Consider the following 22319-nt stretch of genomic DNA (forward strand, 5'->3'; position numbering starts at 1 on the left):
AGACATCCCCTGTAAGGGGAAGACTGCTGCGTGGCTGAAGAAGCTGCAGAACTGCTTCTGCAGAGCTTGTGTAGGGAGCAAACTGAGGGGAGGAGGGTGAGGAGGTAAGGCTTTAGCTGCCACCACCAGATGATGGGGAGGTATGTTGCTATGCCTTTGCTAACTGTTTTGGTTAGACTCTCTTTAGTATAGGTGAGCATGAAGAATATCAGGTAAATATGCCTGGCTCCACTGACCTTCCTTTTCTGCTACTCTAATCTCATCTTTACCTGACTGTATCCTGTATTTATAGTCTGTTGGTTTATATTCTATCCAAATTGTGCAATTTGCCAGTATTAAAGCAAATTTTCACGAATTAAGAATTTGATGCCATTCAGCTTTGAAGTGGATCTACTGCAGGACAGAGTTCAAAGTATTGCAAGGCTTTTTTTTGACTCTTGTGTTTTCTAACATAAGCCTAAAATTTCAGTTATGTTGATTGACAGAGGTAGGAAAAATTACCTAAATTAGTAAGCTAAATTACACTTTTTTGTTGTTGTTGGTTTTTTTTTTGTTTTTTTTTCCCCTGCAAATTTCAGTTTTGATTTCAGCTTCTGATGTCAGTTTCAGGCTTCGGCATTTATTTTCCAAACCATAAGTGGATCAAATACATGTAATATGAAAGACTGAATTTTTGTCTGTATCCTGCTAAAACAGCTGGAATAGTCCAAGGCAAAGCAGACCACCAAAATTTATAAAGTATGTGACAGAAAATGATATGATAATTTCCATCAAGGAATCTGACTGAGGAACATGTTTCCAGAGGCAGTCAGGCTAATACTATCTTGATTATCTTTAGGAAAACACACTCTTTTTCTTTGAAAAAACCCTCTTCTACTGCTGAGGATATCTACTTTTAACCCAGTAAACCCTTATTAAAACATAAAAAGGAATAGATATAAAATGTAAAGGCAGAGAAAAAGCTATCCTAGAGCAAATTTTACTCCCTTTCTCTCCCTACTTGTCCCCTGAGAATAAAGAATTGATCTAGAGAATTTATAAAGTCCAAGAGGGATTTGGCTGTTGATTTTATAGGGAAGGTCTCAGCTACTCTGGAGGTAGGTGGAAAATGCATAAACCCCATATATGGCTACAGGGTTGGGAATAACCGCCTCCTGTTGAAATGCAGCAATGCTGCCACTCTATAAAATAAAAATTAATTTCTTAGTAAAATAAGCCGTTTAATGCAACAGGCTTCACTGGAGAAAAAAATGGATAAGAAATTAATTCAGGCTGCATTTGAAGCTTTAAAGTCACTGACAGTCATCTTTCAATTGTCATTTATCACTTATAAAGAAGGACTTGTGGTAATAAAATGTTTAGTGTGATGTATCATTTATCAAATATCTTCAGAAGCACATTTTAGAAATATGCATGCTCTGGATTTCAGCTGGGAAATGTATGCTCTGAAATAGCACACAGGTCACCATTCAGTTGGCTTCTAAATAGTTTCCTTTTACCTCCTGGAGCACTGTACAAGATAAAGAGTTTGGAGTTTTGATTCATTTTTATAATGATGCTGTTGCAGTCTACCGAAAGATTTGATGAACTCTGTGCAAACATTCCAAAGCACTTTCAGATAGATAAAGAAATTTAAACCTGGAGAAGGTCTAGGTTGTCCAAATCCAGTTTGCATTATAGCTCTGAAAATGTGTATTTTTAATTAATATCAAGGACAAAGACTTGTGGCATAAATGATTTATGTTGCTTTCACTTCTTACCTTATAATTAACTCTTGAATTAAGAGTATGGAAATGATCATACAGAACCAGCATTCAGCACATAGTGTTTATCACACAGCAGGCAATCATGACACAAACTTTCTGCAGATAATTATGAAATGAGATTGCTACAGAAGTTTTTCCAAAACTTTGTCCATTCCTAATTGACCCTATAGCATGACCCTATGATGTTGCCATCATCACACCTACACTGTTGATGTTAATTTTAAGGGACTCCATTGTTGCAGCTTTGGGTATTTTTGTTACTTATATAAAATTCTGTAAATATCTGTTCCCTTTTTTGAAATCTCTTCAGCTCTCAGCCTAGTGATATCCCGTATCAGTGAGCTCTGTGACTGAGTTGTGCATTGTAAAGAGTGAAGTCTGGGCTGCATTGTTTTTGGTAGCAGTTTGTATTGAGATAACTGTCCCTTTGTAAAAGTCAAGCACCATCCTTTGCTGTTTCCTTAAGTCAGCACTGCTAGGCATTCTTCAGACAAAAATAAATATGATGTTGGTGGTGAAGATGCCCCTTCTGCAAAGAGATTATAAAGTTTGCAGTTAGGTTGGAAGGTGGGGATCTCTACCATGCAAACTGATAGACTAAAAGCTTTGTATCTTCCTTGTCTGTTCTGCGTTTTATGTATAAATGGCCATTGCTTGTTTTTTTAAGAAACTTTTCCAAAAAACAAGGCAAGGAACTTTTATAATAAGTGCCTTTTACAGAGCGTGCTAAAACTGACTGAATCATTGAAGTGTGGGGATCCGATTGTGGGATGAAAGAAAAAAGAATGAGAAGAAAATAAAAAGTCACTTTGACATGTGGCTTTGACAGAATGAGAAGGGCCAAAGAGGATGGGAGCATGTGAGCAGGTATTTATGTGCAAGAGAGTGGAAAGAGAAATGCAGATAAGAGGCAAGTTGGAGAGAGAATAAAAGATGAGACAGAAGAGCTGTTAGGAGATGTTCAGGATGGAAAGAATTTTAGTGATGTTTTTTGTCAAAGGAATGAATACTGTGTTGCTGAACAGTGGTCCAGGCAAGAGTTTATCAGGTCTGGGAGATGGATTTTGAAAAAGAGAGTTGAAACAGAGAGGAAAATATAGGTACCATAATAAGATCCACAAGAGGTATTGACTACTTCAGTGTCTTTGATGAGGACATGTTACACTGAGTCTTGCACCTGAGTTCGGTCACCCTTGCTACTGAAATAACTTTTGGCCCTTTGTTTCATTCTGTTTCTGTTCCTACCTGGTAAAATGAAAAGTCTACCCAGTCAGACGGATGCAACCAACCTAAATTTGTGGACTTAGAAGCAATTCCTATTTGAAGGAGAAACATTATTAATCACGGTTCTTTCAGTGTAACTGTCTTCTCTTACTAGAGAATTGCACAAAGGTATGCACTTTCTCAAGCATGAGAAGGATCAGATGAATATAGATGATTTCTCACTTAAATTTTCAAAATGCTTTTAGATTCAGAAGTCCACCAAATCTCTCAGATTTCCTGGAGTTAAATCTCTGTGTTAGTTTATTTCTGAGCTATTTCAATTCTGTACCTGAGCTTTTGTTTATGGATACACTCTGAGATTCATCCTGAAATGATGCTCATCCTCCAGCCAGGCTTCAAAAGGCTTTGAATCACAGAATCACAGAACCATTCAGGTTGGAAAAGACACTTGGGATGATCGAGTCCAACCACCAGCCCTACTCTATAAAGTTCTTCCCCTACACCATATCCCCCAACATCTCATCTAAATGACCCTTACACACATCCAGGGATGGCGACTCCAAAACCTCCCTGGGCAGCCTATTCCACTGTCTGACCACTCTGTCTGTGAAAAATTATTTTTCTTATGTCCAGTCTGAACCTCCTCTGTTGCAGTTTAAAGCTGTTCCCTCTGGTTCTATCGCTAATCATCTGTGAGAAGAGACCAGCACCAACCTCTCTATAATGTCCATTCAGGTAGCTGTAGAGAGTGATGAGGTCTCCCCTCAGCCTTCTCCTCCTCAAACTGAACAGTCCCAGCTCCTTCAATCACTCCTCATAGGATCTGTTCTCCAGGCCCTTCACCAGCTTCGTTGCCCTCCTCTGCACTCACTCCAGCACCTCGATACTTCTCTCGTATTGAGGTGCCCAAAACTGGACACAATACTCCAGGTGTGGCCTCACCAGTGCAGAGTACAGGGGACTATCTATCACCTCCCTACTTGTGCTGGTCACACTATTTCTAATACAAGCCAGAATGCCGTTGGCTTTCTTGGCCAGCTGGGCACGCTGACAGCTCATGTTCAACTGTTTGTCAACTAGAACCACCCAATCCTTCTCTTCCAGACAGCTCTCCAGCCACACCTCCCCAGGCCTGTAGCCATGCAGGGGGTTGTTGTGGCCCAAGTGCAGGACCTGGCACTTGTTGAAGCTCATCCTGTTAACGTTGGCCCACTGATCCAATCTCTCCAAGTCTCTCTTTAGACCCTCCCTACCTTCATGCAGATCGACACTCCCGCTTAACTTTGATGTCATTTGTGAATTTACTGATGATACACTCTATGTCCTTATCAAGATCATCAATAAAGGTGTTGAACAGAAATGGTGCCAACACCGAGCCCTGAGGAACACCACTTGTGACCAGACACCAGCTGGATTTAGCTCCATTGACCACCACTCTCTGGGACCATCCATCCATCCAGTGCTTGACCCAGCAGACTGTTCGCTCATCCAGGCCATGAGCAGCCAGTTTTTCTATCAGAATTCTATGGGGAACTGTGTCAGGTGCTTTTCAAAAATCCAGGTGGATAATATTCAAAGCTTTTCTCTTGTCCAATAGTCGGGTCATCTTGTCATAGAAGGAGAACTGTACTATTTTCCAAAAGAATAATAATGGAATTTCACCTAATATAATGCCCTCCCAATGTGTGTTAGATGGAACTGTCTTTCAAAATTTCTGAATTTCTGCGTTTGTAAACTTTAAAAAATGCCTTTACAAATATATTATTTGTTTGGGATTTTCTTTATGTGAAAAGAAAATTAAAGAGTAATCAATTCTTTCCTAAACCTCCCCAGATTTCAACTTTTGAATATTTTCATGTCTCAGAGTTTACAGAAGTGTGTTCTCTAGGCTATACTTTGCTGTATAACTTCCACTTGATAGTTTGCTGGAATGAAGAGTTGTACATTTGACAAGTTTTTTGTAACAGAGCTTTTCACCGGAATAGTCTTTGTTCATTCTGCAGGATATACTTCTGTATATCCTTCTTGAAAAATCACCATGTTGAAGGAACTGACAGATGACTCCATTTTTACATAATTTTTTTCCCCCTTTCTGCAGAAATTAAAGCAAATTTCACCCACAGGAGACAGCAAACTCCTGGAAACTGAAAATGCATTCAGCCCGATGTATGCAATTAAGTATACAACGGTGACAGCAAAAATGATTATGTGGAACCATGCAAAAAATCTAAAGGAAATAAAATCTCAGAAAAGCCATGATATCTTTCTGAGAACTGAAAAAGAGCTATCTAACATAGGTGGTGATTAGATGAGGAGAAAGCCTCTAATCTGAGGACAGCTGAGGGTTTCCCAGTAGTTTACCCTTGAACTTTGCCCTGATAAGAAGCTGATCTCCTTCCCTAAATGACATTTCTGCTCCGTGTCTTTTACTGGAGAGACTGTAAGGTCTAATTGCTGTACCCTGTCATCAGCCACAAAGAAGTATCAAATGTTATCGAATGCTCCCCACCTTTGCAGAATCAGAAGGGCCATACGTAGGTGTTCGTATCAATTCTCTGAAACTGGAGATTAAAGATGAAACAACGACATCACACACATTTCTATGGGAGCTGGTGGTTTTGTGGTGTTCTGTGGGACTTAATTAGTAATTAGTGCTATGTACTTTTAGGTCATTTAGACACAAAAATCTTGGCCTGATCTCCGGCTTTGTCACTATGAATAGGTCGTTCTCCAGTGTATTTTGAAGAAAAACACAGGAGGAGGAGACAGATTTTTCTATTGACTCCTAAATGATTCATCTATGTATTTATTTTTCTAGCAATTTGGTAAATTGCTTATTTACCATTAAAGTTAAAAAATTGTGTTCAAGGAGAAAAACCAAAATCAAATATTTCATTTTTTCTTTACAAGCAGATGGTAGGGCCTTGAGATGTCCACATCCTATTGTTTCTTATCAGCAAAATATTTCCTATTAAATTAGCAACAAAAGAAATATTTCTAGACTGCCTAATTTCTTTCTCAGGAATAATTCTGCTTTGTGTCTGAATAATATTTAAACACATTAATAATAAGTGTTGTTAATTTGATTCAGTCTTTTGTGGTGTGATTTCCATTAATTACATTCTTACTTTAACTGAATTATTTTATACAATCTGTGATCTTCCAGACATAGTGGATTAAATAACTAAAAAATGAGCGCTTGGAGGAAAAAGCACATTTTCAGGGCGTGGTTGCTTTTATATTTTCTCCTTCAGGATTTTAAGTAAAATTTATTCATTAGATATATCGACATGAACAGGTGTCCAAATACTGTAGCAATTGTTGCAGTATTAAATGAATATCTGTGTTGTGATCAGAGGTTTGACTGCTATTTTCAGATGCGTTGCTCATATGCTAGAGAAACATTAGAGATGAAGGAGAACTGTTCAAGGCTCTGGTGAAAGCAGCTTTTGAGTAACTGAGGAGACTGCAGAAAAGGTGTCCAGCAGTTTTTAGCTGAAGTATATGTCTTTCTGGAAGCCAAAACACTTTGTAGAGAAAATGCTTATGTAAAAAACACACTTTATGAAGGTAGAAAACTCTGTGTGTGAGAGACAGAAGGCTGGGGCACAGGGTTGACAGATCTATCTGTGCCCCAGACCACAAATTGGACCTGGAAACTCAAAATCCAGTATATCTGTGTGTGTTGTAGGATGCATCTGCCCCAGTTCTGAGCTATTTGCATAGGAATTGCTTCGTAGACATTGGAGATGAACAAGCACCTATAAAGTATGAGGTGGATCAATTCCTGGGCAGGCATCTTTCCCATGGGCTGTGAAGGGAAGCCATCAGGACTAGGCTTTTTGATCCTTAAGTTAGGGAAGATAAATTGCTTATTAATTGCTTTCCTTCTTGTGTCACCCACTGACAAATAGAAGCAACTGGTGGTGAAGTCCCTTCTCTGCTTTGAGATCAGAGCTGAGACTTCCTAGCAGGGTTTTGCACAGGCATGTTTTTTTTTTTGTTTTGTTTTGGTTTGTTTTTTTTTAAACAACATGCTATAGTGAGGCAAGGTAATCAGCTGTTCTCTGGGCAGGTGTTTTTGATGGGGAGGTGTTGTGGAATAAGGAAAAAAACCCAAACAAACAAAGAAAAGAATAAACTACCATAATTTTTATACTTTTCCCTCCTCTTTTTTTATAGTAAGAAAATGTTTAGAGGACTCTGATCAATTTTTACCCTTTGTTGCAGATTGTTCACAGGACCCTTGCAGCAATGCTGGGCTCTTTGGCAGCTTTAGCCACCTTAGCTATTGTTGGGGAGGTAAGTTACCAAACTATAAGTGCTCATTTTATTTCTGGGTATGATATAAATTTCCATGATTGCCCTGTTGTGACTGGAGACATGACAGAGCAGTGCTTTTTAAGAGAGAGAGATGGTAGGGCAGATATTGAGATGGAGAAACATTTTGGAGAAAACAAGTCAGCCTAAGGTATAGACAAGAAGAGTAGAAAAAAGTCAGTTGATGCTGTTTTGTTCTGATTTGCAGGAAGCTGAGTACAACTATTCTCAGCTTAATTCAGAGTTACTTTAACACTGTTATTTTTAATAATGTTAGGTTACCAAGCAGACCTAAATGGAAATACTTAAGCTACCCTGAATAATTGCACCTCATGTTTACACCTTCCAATTCTTTTGCTCCCCCCCTTGCTTACTCTTAGTTGATAGTTAGTGAAACCTCTGACTGATTTTCTCGGTTTTTCTTGTAACTGGTCACCACAACATTGTTATGTTCCCTTAAATTCCCTCCAGGTAGTTCACAGATGAAATGGTATGCTCTTGTTGTCTTACCAAACAGGAAACTGGGGTGTACAATATAATTTGGTTATCTTTTATTTCTGTAGTGTTACTTAAAGACCAACTAGATAAACCCAATAACGAAATGTAGACTTTTGATAATGACCCACTTAGGATACCAGTAGTATTTTGAATTAGTAATAATAATAGTAGTAGTAGTAATAATAATAATCACAGTAATAATGGTAATAATAGAGTCCTTTTTGTGTACTTTGTAGGAACACTTAATAATTTCCATCATAGCTCATTTAAATGGTTCATCAATTAAGTGGAGTTTGTATTGCATAGGTAATCACAAGTTAGGTGTTTCATGGAATTCACTGGTAATTGTATTTTTTGATTGCAGAGGCCAAGTATGGTCGAAGTGGTGGAGTGGATTGATTATGAAACACTGGCACTGCTGTTTGGAATGGTAACTAAGATATATCTTTTGCTCTAAATATGCTGAAATAATCACATTCAATATAGAATTTTGGGGTTTCTTTTTAACATTTTGTTAATTCTACTTTACTGAAACATGTTATGATGAAAATTTGGGCCTTAAGGAGTTTATCAAAAAAGAGGATGATCAGACCTCTGAAGGAGCCTTTTGAAAATGTTGATCCTTTTCTATTTAAAAAAAAAAATCTGTAAAATCATGTTGATAACATACTAGACTAACCTTGAAGTCTATAAACCTGTCTAAGTGCCAAGTATTATCACTCTTGTTTAACTTGTTAATTTTGTTTACTCAAAGCCATCCTCAAACATACTCTGCTGGAAAAATATTTTTCTTTGTCTTAGTCAGTGCTATGTTTGGAGACAAAATAAGCAAACCAGAAATGGAGGAGAAATATCTGATTATTTTAGAATCATATATTATTTTAATCACTTTGCCTAGAGCTATTTATGGTAAAAAGAGTTGTCCAAGTGCCATTAAACTCTAACACAAATTATACAATATACAGAGACAAAATTGCAATTATTTGTTGCCATTCGGAGCTTTTCTTATTTCCTGACACTGCTCCCTGCCACAGAAAAGAAAGCAAACAAAACCTGTTGGGAGCAAAGATGGAAGGACAGGAGACCTCCCAGAAATGTGGGAAAATGCAAATTATTCTTGGAGCTGCCATCTTCTGCTCTCCGTAGAGCATTACTGCAGAATGAAAAGATACTGATTGATTAATAACATAAGGGAGATACATTGAGTACTTAATGTATGATGCCCACTTAGTCACTACAAATAAAATTCAACCAGGCTAGTACGACATTTACAGACTGTTTATGTTGAGAACTAAATTTCACTATATGACATATTAACAAGAGATATCTGGCATCTGTAGTGGATGTCCCAATATGAAGGTGATCATATTCTCAAAGCTCTGTCAGATAAAGACTTTTGTCAGGATCACAAACTACATCACTTTGGTTTTTGTGTAATAATTCAGTTGCAATTTCTTCATCTTTTGGTAGATGGTTTTGGTGGCCATATTTTCAGAGACTGGATTCTTTGACTACTGTGCAGTAAAGGTAGGCTTCTTTTGGTACTCTTAATTATTACTGGATTAACCAGGTTAGTATTTAAGATCTATTACACCAAGCACTATCTTTGAAGAACCTTTCTTAGGCCAGTGTATACTTACCACATTAGCAATGACAGTGGTCAACTTGTAATTTTGAAAAATCTCTTAGGAATAAAAGGAAGGCCTTAAGGCAATTCTGTTTCTACAGGAGAAAGGTAAAGGCCCCCAGTAGGATACACAAGCATATGAACAATATAAAGCTGAGTTATTCCACTGACTTCGTCAGGACTGCAGTTCCACTGTATCTGAAATCTGTATTTATGCCTGGCAGTGGGAGAGAGAAAATATGGGAACTATCATTAGATTTACAATCCCACATGAAAAATTGCCACGGACCTTTTCACAGTAGCAGAATCAAAGATTACATGAAAAGGGTAATTCTGATGGATTGGTTTTAAAGCAAGTATTACTCATGGTGAGGGACTCCTTCACCTGCTGCAAAGCTTAGTTTTCTTGAGAAGGGTGGAAAGAAAACAAAAGTGACAAGAAGAATTGCTTTGAACACAGAACCCCTAAACAAACCACGGGTGGACACAACCCTTGCCTGTGTAGATGCCCAGACTGTGTAGCCTTGGCAGTGCTGCCCTGAGGATGTGGAAGGTGTCCCAGTGTGTGGAGGGGGTGGGAGGTCTGAGCCACATTAGTATACCCAGGCATCCAGGCAGAAGATGGGGGGCTCAGCCCTGCTCCTACCACATACCCCCTTTATGTCTGGCAGCAGAGCATAGTGTATCTTCAGACTTGTTTCTTCCTCTGCATGAAAGGTTTTCTCACTTTCATGAAATGTTTTCTTGCTAAATTAATACTGGAGAGGGTGCTGCTGGAGGTGCATGGAGTAATAAATACACTGAGCCCACTGTTGCCTCTTCTTTGGTGAAGTTGCTTTCTCTGTCATTTTTTGGAAACTAAGCTGGAGTGATCTAGTCTCTTAATTTTGTTTCTGTTTGTTTGGTTTTATTAGGCTTATCGATTCTCTAGAGGCAAGGTGTGGGCCATGATTACGCTTCTGTGCCTCTTTGCTGCAATTCTTTCTGCATTTTTGGACAACGTTACTACTATGCTACTCTTTACTCCAGTAACCATAAGGTACTTTATTGTTATGGTTTTGGGCTTGGTCATTTAGCCAGCAATCTGTAGCAGACGTGTGCAAAATGCTTGTTTAGACCTTTTTTGATCATCTAAATGGAAATCAAAACTTCAAATACTCCTACTGTAGTAGGGTAAACAGCTAACGTTTTCAATCAGTTGCCTTTTCCCTTTGAGTTAATAGTGAGCGCATATCTGAAGCCCGTTACACTGTCTTGGTAGCTAACTATTCTGGTTTGTCTCCATTATCTGAACTGCAATAGCATATTGCACCAAATGCTCCCTAGTAGATGAAATTTTTTTCCCTTAAGCGGGGAGAATTTTTTAATTAAAGCTGCCTTGTCCTTGACTGACTAATAACTATGTATGATTTTAGATGTAATTTATGTTATAGTGAAGTTGTTATCCCTTCTAATACTAGTGGAAAATAGACTTTAAAAATGAAAGCTTTGTTTTGGAATATGAGACTCTGAATTTTCTTCCTGCTGGTGATCATGACACTGGTACAGCCACTGGTTAATTCTACAATTTGAGATTAGATATTTGGAACTTTTAATAGAGAACAGAGAATTTAATTACTTCAGATTTCTGTAAATTAATAACACGTGATTTGTAACTACATTTAATCAATGTGTGATTATATTACTGTTTAACCTGAATTTAACCTGTGTCTGGCCAGGCAAACCTGGTTAATTCAGTACAGTTTTGGAAAGATCTAGTGTGCTTTTAAAATGTTCCCGAGTGATGTAATGCTTGCAGTCATTATCACATTAAAGTACACAGAATTCTATTAGATATGCTCCCATTTTTAAATGTAGTGTAAAGCAGTAAAAACCAATTTTGGAAGTGGAATTTATTCTAGATTGGAAAACAGCTCGTGAATGAAAGATCCATTTGTCCTCTGTCTGATTATATTTTAAAGAGATTGTTTTGCCTAACTCCAATCAATAATTTCACCTCTAGCAGTAAGCAGCTCTGGAACTATTAAACACCAAGTTTTCTTTAGCTGTGTTGCAGAATAATTTGAATTAACTATAATTTGGAATGGACTGAAATCCAGGCATCAATACATCATGAACTGCTGTTCACAGGCAGAGCTATTATAGCATTTATGCTTTTTCAAAGCATCACAGAGTAGCCCAGTTTGGAAGGGTCCTCAAAAGACTGTCTGGTCCAACATTTCATGGGAAAGAGAGCCTAGATGAGACTGTCTAGCACCATATTCAGTCATGTCTTGAAAACCTTCAGTGATGGGGACTCTACCATGTCCCTGAGGAGGTTGTTTCAGTGGTTAATTCTCACCATAAATTTTTTTTTTCTTATGTTGAGATGAAATCTCTCCAAGTGCAACTTGTACTTGTTGGCCCTTCTCTTCTCCATGTGGCTCTTTGTGAACAGAGAGCCTCTGTCTTTGTAGTCACCCTTTAAGTACTGGAGTTTTATATTAAATGTATACCAAGTACTAAATGTACCAAGTACAAACTCATACTAAATGAGTTTGCAACACTGAAGAAGGGGAAAATCACTATGCAGGAAATATTTGTATCTGTATCACTATCAAAGCTAAAATAAAATTTTGTCTTGCCTAATAAAACCAAATAATTTACCTATTTTTAAAATAGGGGGTATTTTTTATTTTTTGTTTGTTTTTATCTTACTACCATTGTCTTCAGCCCTTGTTTACACCTTCACTATATTTCACTGTACTGTCATTGCCATGGAGATAAAGCTTGCAGAAAATCCTACTGATTCTATGGATATAAGGATTTATATTTCCATTAATAAGGCGCAGAGCAATGATACTTATTTCACTCTGCATTTTGTAGTAAGCTGACAAAAGAATTAATAACTACCCATTTTTAGCTATAGTTTATTTTCAAGATAATTTGTTATTGGGAACTGGAAAAGGCTAATGGTTGTTCACATGGGGAATTATATAATCAGGGTAAGTAAACTGAAGTTTGATCCTACCATATAGCTAACACATTCTGATGGGTTTATACTTTGGCCTTGGCTTTCTTGGCATATGTCAGAGGTTCTTTCTTCAAGGTATCAATAGGCCCATCAAAAAGAAAGAATCACTAAAGAAAAGTTAAGGTTATATTTTGAAACATTTGGAAATCAAGGAGTGATGAAGAAAATTAAAAATATAGTTGTGATCTTGTACCACAATTGATACAGCTGGACCAGCTGTACTACAAAGTACCCTTTATCTGCATAATTTTATGCTATTGGGGAAATAGTGTACTTTTACACAGTTATTTTGTTCTGGAGTTTTTATGGGTTGACGTATGTGTCATCTGACTTTTTTTTTCTGTTTTAAATTGACACTCTTGGTGACAGTGTAAGTGTATCAAGTTAAGCTTTTGTACAATACAATCTTTTCTTTTTGAAATATAAGTTTTAATAATACAGACTTAGACTGAATAGTAAAGCTCAATTCTTCCTTCAGGGAAATGCGTGACAGCACTACAGCAAAATCAATCTTGAGAAAGTATTCTTGCTACCAACTCTTCCCCCCTCCTGTACTAGTTAGAGGGGGCAATCATTTAAGTGTGGCCTCCATCTTTACACACTGGAACAACGTTTTGATAAGCAGTAAGCAGGAAAGCAGTTGTTCCTTATTCCAAACTGCTTAAGTGTGACCTTAACTTTCAGTGTTTAATACCATGGCCAAAGTTTAAAGTCAAACTTGTACTTCAGCAATGAGTGGACTGTGCAGATCTCTGTGTAAATGTAATTTATGTGAGTTGAAGTAATCTGTGTGAAGATTACTGTAAGTGGGCTCTCAGTTGAAATGGATCATGAGGTTACCGAGTCAACCCCAGTATTTCCCAGAGCACTTTAAGATGCTTCTTATTAAAGAAGCATCTTACTAAAGAAGCATTAAATATTCTTGAACAGCTAAAAACATTTTGAGATTTTTTTAATAATGAGGAATGGGTATTTTCTACTCTTGTATTACAAATAGAAATGATCAAGCTTTAGAGAAAGGGAAAAATAGGAACAGAATAAACTGCAAAAACCTAGGCTGAAAACTGAGGTTTTTAATAGATGATTTACAGCTTATAGGTTGCCTGCACAATCCTCATACTGAGTACAAAGCCTGTGGTTGTCTAGAATAGTTTTCCATAGGTCAGTGTAGCCTGGGAACATTGTTTAAAAAGTTCTATGACACTAAGAATTTGACATGCTATTTTCTGTGTAGTCCAACTCTTATAATAGTTGATTACTTTTAATGAAATGCTTTATAAAATGCATCGATTTTGTAACTATTAATTATTACATTATAAATGTAAAAAACCTCATTTTTGCATTTATGTTGCTATAATTACTGTAGTACATATAATGTAGCACAAGTGAACCTTTAACAATGTACACAGACAAAAATATTACGTTTAAAATCCTGCAATTTTTCAGTGAAATGACTGCATTTTGTAAATTTTTATAAATTTTAAGATATAAGATAATTTAGTTATAGGGTAAGAAGTTAATTTCATTCTTTTTATACTGCAGGCTCTGTGAAGTACTTAATCTTGATCCTAGGCATGTCCTGATTGCAGAAGTAATCTTCACAAATATTGGGGGAGCTGCCACAGCTGTTGGGGATCCTCCAAACGTGATTATTGTCTCAAACCAGGAGCTGAGAAAGAAGGTATGTACTGCAAGCTGTTTGGCTACTAAAATTAAGTACTGATATTGACTTATGCAGTGTTGAACCCTCTTTCCCCAGACAGCAACATAAACAGAACAGAATCCACTTTTTCTGCCACACTATTTCTTTCTTAGTAGGATGATCAGACAGAATAGAGTGATCTTTTGGGGACAAAACTGTGGTGAAGAATAGACTGTTTGACACAGACTGAGAATACCATTTCCCTTTTTAAAATTTTTTTGTGGTGGTGGGGAGGATTTCATTATCAATGGCAAAGTGAAGAAGGAAGCAAAACAATGGAGGGGATAAAGAGAAGGCAGTAAGTTGGAAAAAAAGAAAAATGAGAAAATGAAGATGAAACTCCAAACATATTTAGAATAGGCTTTCTCTCAAAAGTTAAATAAATTGAGACAATTCAGTTCCTTTTCTGAAACCAGAAATACTTGTCATATGCAAAACCCACAACGTGAGAGGCTGCGTTGCCCCGTAGACTCATGCCATACATGACTCTGCTGCAGGCAGAGACTTTGTCTTTCAGTCACAGTCCAAGGAGATGTGGTGGTGAGATGAGAGAGGAGGCTTCTCCCATGCAGTACGGGCTGCAGCTGGCTCCCACCTCCTGCCAACATTTTGGTATCCTCAGGCTGCAATGACAGATTTTAACTTCCAGCACTGGGCTCTTCTGCCGTTTCGTTTTGCTGGGTGACTGGTGCCAAAGGGAAGGCTATGGTCACTGGTGCTGGGTGGGGCTGCAGGACTCCAGACACCTGTCAGCAGAACTGTCCCAGTCCCACCATCTCCTCCCACCCACATGGCCCTCTCTCCCCCGTGGACAGACATAGCCACTGCAGGCAGTTCATGTTTGTGTGAGTCTTCCCTGCTTCCAGCTATCCCTGCCTCCCCCGAACAGGGGAGCATCAAATCCCACTCCTGTCTCTGACACTGTGCTCCCCAGTATCCCTTGGTGCACCACTCATCTCTGGTGTGTTGAGGGGCAGCAGGGAGGCAGTCTGCTCAGAATGCAAGGGCCAGGCCCTCCTGGAGTGGGGTAGCTCTGCCCTCCTCCTGCCCCTGCACCACCACCACCAAGCAGCACGATGGAAGGGGCAGTAATGTAACGGGCAGGTCTGTGGGATCACCAGGCATGTGTTTTCTGTTTTAGCCAGGTGTCATAATAAATATATAAATATTTATATAAATAATATATAAATAAATAAATCTAAATAAATAAATAAATAAATCTAAAGGAATTCAATGTAGTGTATGGGCTAGTGTGAAAAATACCTGTGCAAGTGGGATGAGGGCATTGTAGTATAAAACTCTACATTTTTTAATTTGTAGTCAGTTATGTTTCTATTGCTGCACCAAAACCCGATGTCTTCTAATTAACTGAATTGAATACTGCCCAGGCTGGAAAATGTCTTTGAAAGTTCATAGTATTTAATAAGTGCTTACCTTCAAAATATTTGAAATGTCCTGCAATTGATTTGTTTGGGTGATGACTTTGGAGACTCTGTAATATTTCTGGCTAAGGATTTGCTAGCTAAATTTTACATTTTAAAATATGAAATCTGTGCCACTATTTAAACGTTCTATTCTGAAGGAATAATTAGCACCTGCCATGCAGGTAATTTTCCTAAATATTCAGAAACTCATAATCTCTGTAGAACCTTTAGAAGTGGCTGTAAACATGGGAAGCAATTAAGCAATAACGTTGAGAGGAAACAATTTTACATTTCTCTTGAATGAGATATTGATAATTATTGATAATTTTAGGAGGACTGAGATGTATAAATACTCTAGCAAATGTGATAAAGCAAATTCTGTATTTGAAACAAGCACAAAAACTTTACAAATGTTTTCACTCTGGATTGTTTTCACACCTTTTGTTGCATCACAGAAATAAGAACATAATAAAATAGATCAGATTCCACACAGGACCATGGGGCTTGTACTGCTTCTTTCCTATATTCCCAACTGTTATATCTATGTGTATAAGCAAAAGAGCATCATTGGCTCTGAGGCTGAATGGCATGGACTGGCTTATGTCCTCACTCCTTAGGGCTCACCCCCCACCCAAGGAGATTTGCCTGGGAGAGTGCTGGCAGGAGTAACTGGATAAAGCCAAGAGTGAGGGTGGGGAGGGAGCTGAACCATCTGCCTTCTGTCAGTCTGTTCTGCTGAACTAATAGTGAGATTCCTAATTTTGTCCACCTGCTTCAGCATGCTTCCTTTTATTCAGAAGAAACATAGACATTGTTATCTTGTTTCTGAAACACTCCTAGCAAAGGCTTCTGTGAGGAAGGGTTATACGATAAACCCCAAATCTGCCTCTAAAATGCATGGGGTGTCTGCTATATTTGTACCAAACAAAATTTTTAACTTTTTTTAGAAAAAGTGTTTCAGAGGTAAAAGTTCTTGAATGCAGTAATGGCATTTTGGAATCAGCACTTCATGCAATATTTTTTATAGTATAAAGGCTTACTTGGGTAACTGCCCCTGTAGGAGACTGAATAGTGTATTGGGCTATGTAGACGATTGTTTTTTCTATTTTATTAGGTACAATCAGGAGGAGAATTTTACCAGTCTTCCTGAATTTTTACTGTTGTACCTCTAAAAGCAGCCTAGTAAGATATTACACGTTTGCACTTTCTTAGAAAACCTTGGTTTTTATAGCAATACAAAATGAAGTGCAGCCGTGTTACTTTGGGTGCTGTTATTGGATTATAGCATTTGAAAGGCTTTATTCTTTGTTTACTGTAGCGCTGGAGAAATTTTTCCCCTAGGTTCTGGGGAAAACTCATGCCATATTAAGAATATTTTATTTAAAGTATGTTTGAATAAATAAGCTTTTTGTTACAGTTTACTCATTAAAATGTAGGGATAAGTCTGCTTATTTGTCTTGAGATGCAAATGGATGCCAAAAGGATTTTTTCTTTGTAGCAGTGGTTAATTTATAATACTGACATATTCCCTATATGCTTGGAACCAGTGGAATGTTTGCATAAGAGAGGAAGATTTGTTGTACTCTTGCTTATTCTTAGTTGGAGTTGGAAAAAGTTTCACAAAGTAATATTTTAGGGAAGGAAAATAAGATTTATTAATAGCAAATGGAAAACTCATTCAGTGAATATAAGACTTTTTTAAAAAAATTTTTTATTATCTTCAGAATACTGCTTACTGTGTGGCTACTGTTAGCAAAATTATATTTTTATCTTGAAGAGATATGTGCTTCACAAGTCGGGAACTCCATTTTTACGTGCAGAATAGGACATGAACCCATTTGAAATGGTCATTGCTTTCAGAAAGGTTGAACATCGAGTCCTCTATCTTTGGTAACTTCACTAATATCTACAGTCACACCTTTGAAATCAGAATTTTCTTGTGCTCTAAGTTTAGACTGTGATTACAAGTTCTTTAGAGAATGGCTCATGATAAATCTCCAGAACAAAACAATGTTGTGAACACAGTGTGCACTAGTGTATCTAGTTTTAATCTGCCTAAAAGAAGTAATGATAAGAGCAAAGGCAGTTTTATCATGTGTTAGCCACTGTGTTATATCCTCTTATTTACTGTCTTTGTTAGCATCTGGTAAAGTTTGTACTATTAACGTGATATGTGCTGACAATGTTGGGGTTTCAGCATCCCACTCAGTGTTCTTCCTGTCACTTAACTGGAATTCCCTGGAAAATGAAGAGCCATCAGGTTCTCCTGTTCTGCCTTTTGGAAACTTTCCGCCTTCATGCTGAAATTTAACATGATGTGATGTTAGTTGATTATATTTCATGTAAAGTTGTGCTACCAAAAATTTATGAACAAAAGTAGATAATTCTGAAAAATGGAAGAGAGAAAATTCTATACATGAATCTGTAACGGTATTTCAAGCACTGGCAGATTGTGAAAAAGATTCCCGTAGTTTACTAGGCTATTTGTGGATATATCTATATATCAAAATATATATATATTTCTATTGCTAGATACAAGATTGTTAAAACTTTTAATCCATTTGTAGAATCCCTACCCTTACTGTCAATGTTTCACTGATTCCTTTTCTCAAGAAAAAATTAAATCCTAGGTTAGGACTATGAAATAAAATGTATGGATTTATGACTGATTTCAGATATTTTTCCCATCTCTGCATGTAGTAATCATTAAAGAGTATAGTGCAAGACGATTCATCACTGTCTCAGATAAGCATTATCTACATGTAACTGTTAAACCATCAGTGATTTCTGACAGTGACGTCATGAGCAGTTCTCCCTGACATAACTTATATCTCAGTCACTCAGCTAGAAGCAATCTTTAAACCAGTGTGGAAATAATAAATTACTTTTGCTCTTCCTAATTTTATTAGTTTTAAAATATTAAGTAAAGGTCATCCTGGCTAGAAGCACAGTATTGGCTGCTTCCTGAACCACTGCACCTAGCTATAATTTTTGCTTTCTCTTTGCTCTAAAATGGCAGATTTCTTCTGATAAGGTTTGGATTACTAGCAGTTAATTTCACACCTCCAAAATCAATAAAAAAAATTATTATCAGGATGATAGAAATTTAACATTTTAGGAAAACAGTATGATACTTCCTGCTCATATGAAATTGATATATTTGACTTTGCCTTTAAAACTATAAACCAAGGAAAGATGCCCACTCTGTTTCAGCTCTGAATCTGTAGATGGTGGAACCTTTAGGCTGTTGTCTTGCTAAAATAAAATCTTTAGATTTTCTGTTGACTGGGAAATGGGAGAAATTTAATGCAATCAGCATAGCCTCAAGTAAGGGACATTTGAAACATGTATTGTATTTATCTGATGGATTGAAAACTCCTGGAAGAAAAGTATTTCTTGCCTATTGTGCATGCCAATTTTATTTCAGTCTATTGTGCAGGAAAAAGAGAATCTTTATGAAAATGACATTTTGTTGTATGCAGCAGACACGTGGAGCACTTTCATGTATTTTTACAAGGCTGAATCCTGGCCCCAGCTGTGCAGAGGACTCAGGAGGTATAAAATGTGTTATCCACAGCCACAAAGGGTATGAATGTAGGCTCTGTGGAGATTTTGCATGCCCTTTCTAGGGTGTGGGAAAGGGAACAGGAGCAACTGTGCTACCATCTTGGTATGCTCTGCAGCATTGTTTGTATCTGTGGTACGGTGTAAACACTTTAGTCTCTTAAAGTTCTCCGCAGACTGACAGTTGACTACTAGGTACCTGACAATGCCTTTGCCTTCCCTGAAAGAATATTCTGTGTGCTTCAAAGAGGCTGGTGCGAAACACCCAGCCCAAAGCATCAGGGTGGGCAGTGGTCTGTTTTTCACCATGAGCCACTCTGATATCAGCCATAAAAAGGAGTGCACTTGGAAGTCCTCAGCCTCCTCATGGCTGCAGGATACCAGTTGTTCAAGGCTAACGATCACCAGGATTCATTTTTACTCACTGGCTCTTGTGGATCAATGCATGGAGGTAATATGGGGAGGAAAGCCAGGAGCAAGGGATGGGAAGTTAATCAAATCCTGCCTTTCACTATCACAGGCAAAAGTTGTGTAAGCTCTTTCCTGAAATAAGCACACTCTGTGTTAGAAAACGATTTGTTTCAACTGAATTGGAAATCTGTTCTGCAGTTGCAGCAGAGCAGCATGTTTTCTTTTTCCTCAGGGATCTCAGAGATAAGAAAGATCAATGGAGCGATATTATGAAGTTTAACAAAATCCTGAATCTCAGCCCAGCTACTGTCTTTGAAAAGTTTGGGTAAGCTCCTGGATAGGATGCCAAAAAATCTAGCAGACAATTCTTTTCTCTTGTGATGGTGTCTGCAAATCACTTTTAAGGCTCATCTATGTCAGCTCTTATGTCACAAAACTTTGTTAATCCTGATATTTTTTTAAGGGTATTGTGTTCTCCATCTTATTTCAACTATTAGTGAGATCCTTCTTAACCTCAGCATTTTAGTTCACCTTCTAGGTTGCTGTAATTTTCCTTTCACGTTTCTTGTGCCGTATTTTTTGTTTGAGAAGCTTCTGCATTGTGACATTTCAGTAACAAAACGCAATTGTTTTGCTCTGAAATTGATGTGATATTCAAAATGTAGAGGCAAGTGACTTTGTAGATTTTTGCATTTTTTTCCAACGAGTCACTTCCTTAAATTCAAATCCCATTAACATGTGATGGAGACTTCACATATTTAAACTCAAGAGTTTCAAAGGATTCGTTGGGTTCCTATTTTGCTTTTTTATTTCCTACTCTAGCAATTATCTTTATGCTGGAGTATCTCCGCAGAGAATTTCTGCTGGCATACTCTGCCTGGTAGTTGGCATCCTTCTTCATGTCATGGACACATGGCTGCCAGCCTAAGAAAAGCTTCATCTCCTCTGCTGTTTGTAAAACTAGATTGAGTGCAAAAGTAATTTTTCGGCTTCTGGTAATTCTGGTTTGAGTATATTCTGACCACCTCTAATTACTCTGTTGCTCCTCAACCAGCTGTGTCCCAGTCATTTTGTTTTTCAGAGAATGAAATTTTTTCCATTCAGATTTAGGCGTTGTTATTTTGGCTGGTGTAGTTTCAATGTTTTTACAGCTTAATTCCTTTCAGCTTCCTACCTCTCCTTAGGCCATTTTAGAGACCATAGAAAACTGAATCCTTACTTTGCATACTGCCTGAACTGTTTAGTGGCGCACTGTCAATATATGAGAAATTTCCAAACCAAGGCCAGTTCACCTTGCTTTTAAGGATTCTGATTTTTTGGCCAAAATTTTCTGATCTTTCTTTTTGGCTACAATCTTAGAGGCAACCCATACATAAATTAGACTTACTGTCAATTTTAAATGGCTGTAATTAAGGACATACACATGGGGGACATGGACTCTATATACTTTGGGGACAGGTCTCACAAACATTGAGCCTTTGCAGATTTTAATTTTTTTTTTTTCTCATTGGTATTTGTAAATTTCCTGGAGTTATGAATGTTGTTTATCCTTCATAGAAATGTCTCCTGTAGTTCTGAATCATAACTTGATGCCTAGAGGCCAATTTTTCTGAACACTTATAAAAATTGACTTGTAAATTCTGTCTTGAAGAGATGTCAGACTTTTGACTGGCTGACCTATTATGTAGGCAAACTGAATGAAGGTATATTATTTTCCTTTGGGGTATCATGTTTTTCTGTCTGATTTTTAAACCAATTATTTTCCAATTCCTGAAGTGTCTTCCTTCTATTTTCATAGAAGAAATGGCAGTAGCTGAGTTATAACGAAAGGTTTGTGAATGAACAGGTATACAGTTTCACCTTTTAGTGGCTGGAGAGTAGAAGAGGCAGGAAATCTACAGTTAAATAGCAACTAAGAATGATTTTCTTTATCTCATGAAGCTGAAGCCTGTGTTTTTAATAGGATAACATTCTAATCCTAGATCTGTGTATTTATGGTTTGAGATTTATTTAACTGTCTACAAACTATGGATTTTTTTGCAAAAGAGCACTAATCTTTATCTAGCTGTGAAAGTTCTTTATGACTTTAATCAGTTTCTTGTGTCATGTGTCTTTTTATTATGCCCTGTGGTGCAATAGAGAAGCATTTTTTTCCTTTTTTGAACCAGAGACCTCTCAGCTGGGACATTTCCACATAAATTTATTTTGTAGGAGACAATATAGAAGAGCACACATTTAAGGGTAGTAAGTCCCCAGTGATCTTGATACACAGGAGTTAATATAAGCTAATGCTGCATGGGAAGCTGTTTTTAATATGTATTGACATTAGAGAAAGGTCTGTAAGTTGCACACAGTATTTGGTAAAAGACAGTCAGTATAGAGTCACAGAGATGTGGCACAGGGAGATTCCATGACTTTCTAAAGTCTATGGGAAACTGGTCTATGATCTGAAAATTCAGTTTGGACAACCTGAGATATCCAGGGCTTGGACCATGCTTTCTTTCAAGTGTCACAGAGCAGCTCGGCTGGAATCACCAGTTCAGACAGCCTTTGCTTTGTGAATATAAGACAGCTCCTTGCTACCAGAGTATTTGGATATGATTCCCCTGATAGCTTCATGGACAACTTATTTTGGACAGGCTATTTCAGAAGTTCCCAGCCCAAAGGCTAACCTCATCCACTACAGTGTGTGTAATATGGAATCATGGAATAATTCAGTTGAAAGGGGCCCTGGAGGTCATCTAGTCCAACATCCTACTCAAAGCATGAC

General features: G+C 37.6%; 1 protein-coding gene across 1 annotated transcript in view; it reads left to right on the top strand.

The window, feature by feature from the left end:
- Positions 1-22319, top strand: part of OCA2 (OCA2 melanosomal transmembrane protein) — a 205040-nt gene that overhangs the window by 74601 nt on the left and 108120 nt on the right. Inside the window, exons 10-14 of the mRNA XM_074930224.1 lie at positions 7221-7292; positions 8173-8238; positions 9279-9335; positions 10350-10474; positions 13991-14129. Of these exons, the coding sequence (XP_074786325.1) occupies positions 7221-7292; positions 8173-8238; positions 9279-9335; positions 10350-10474; positions 13991-14129 (459 nt within the window). The remainder of the gene's footprint in view (positions 1-7220; positions 7293-8172; positions 8239-9278; positions 9336-10349; positions 10475-13990; positions 14130-22319) is intronic.

Source organism: Athene noctua, chromosome 1, assembly GCF_965140245.1.
Source record: "Athene noctua chromosome 1, bAthNoc1.hap1.1, whole genome shotgun sequence".
Lineage (NCBI taxonomy): Eukaryota > Metazoa > Chordata > Aves > Strigiformes > Strigidae > Athene > Athene noctua.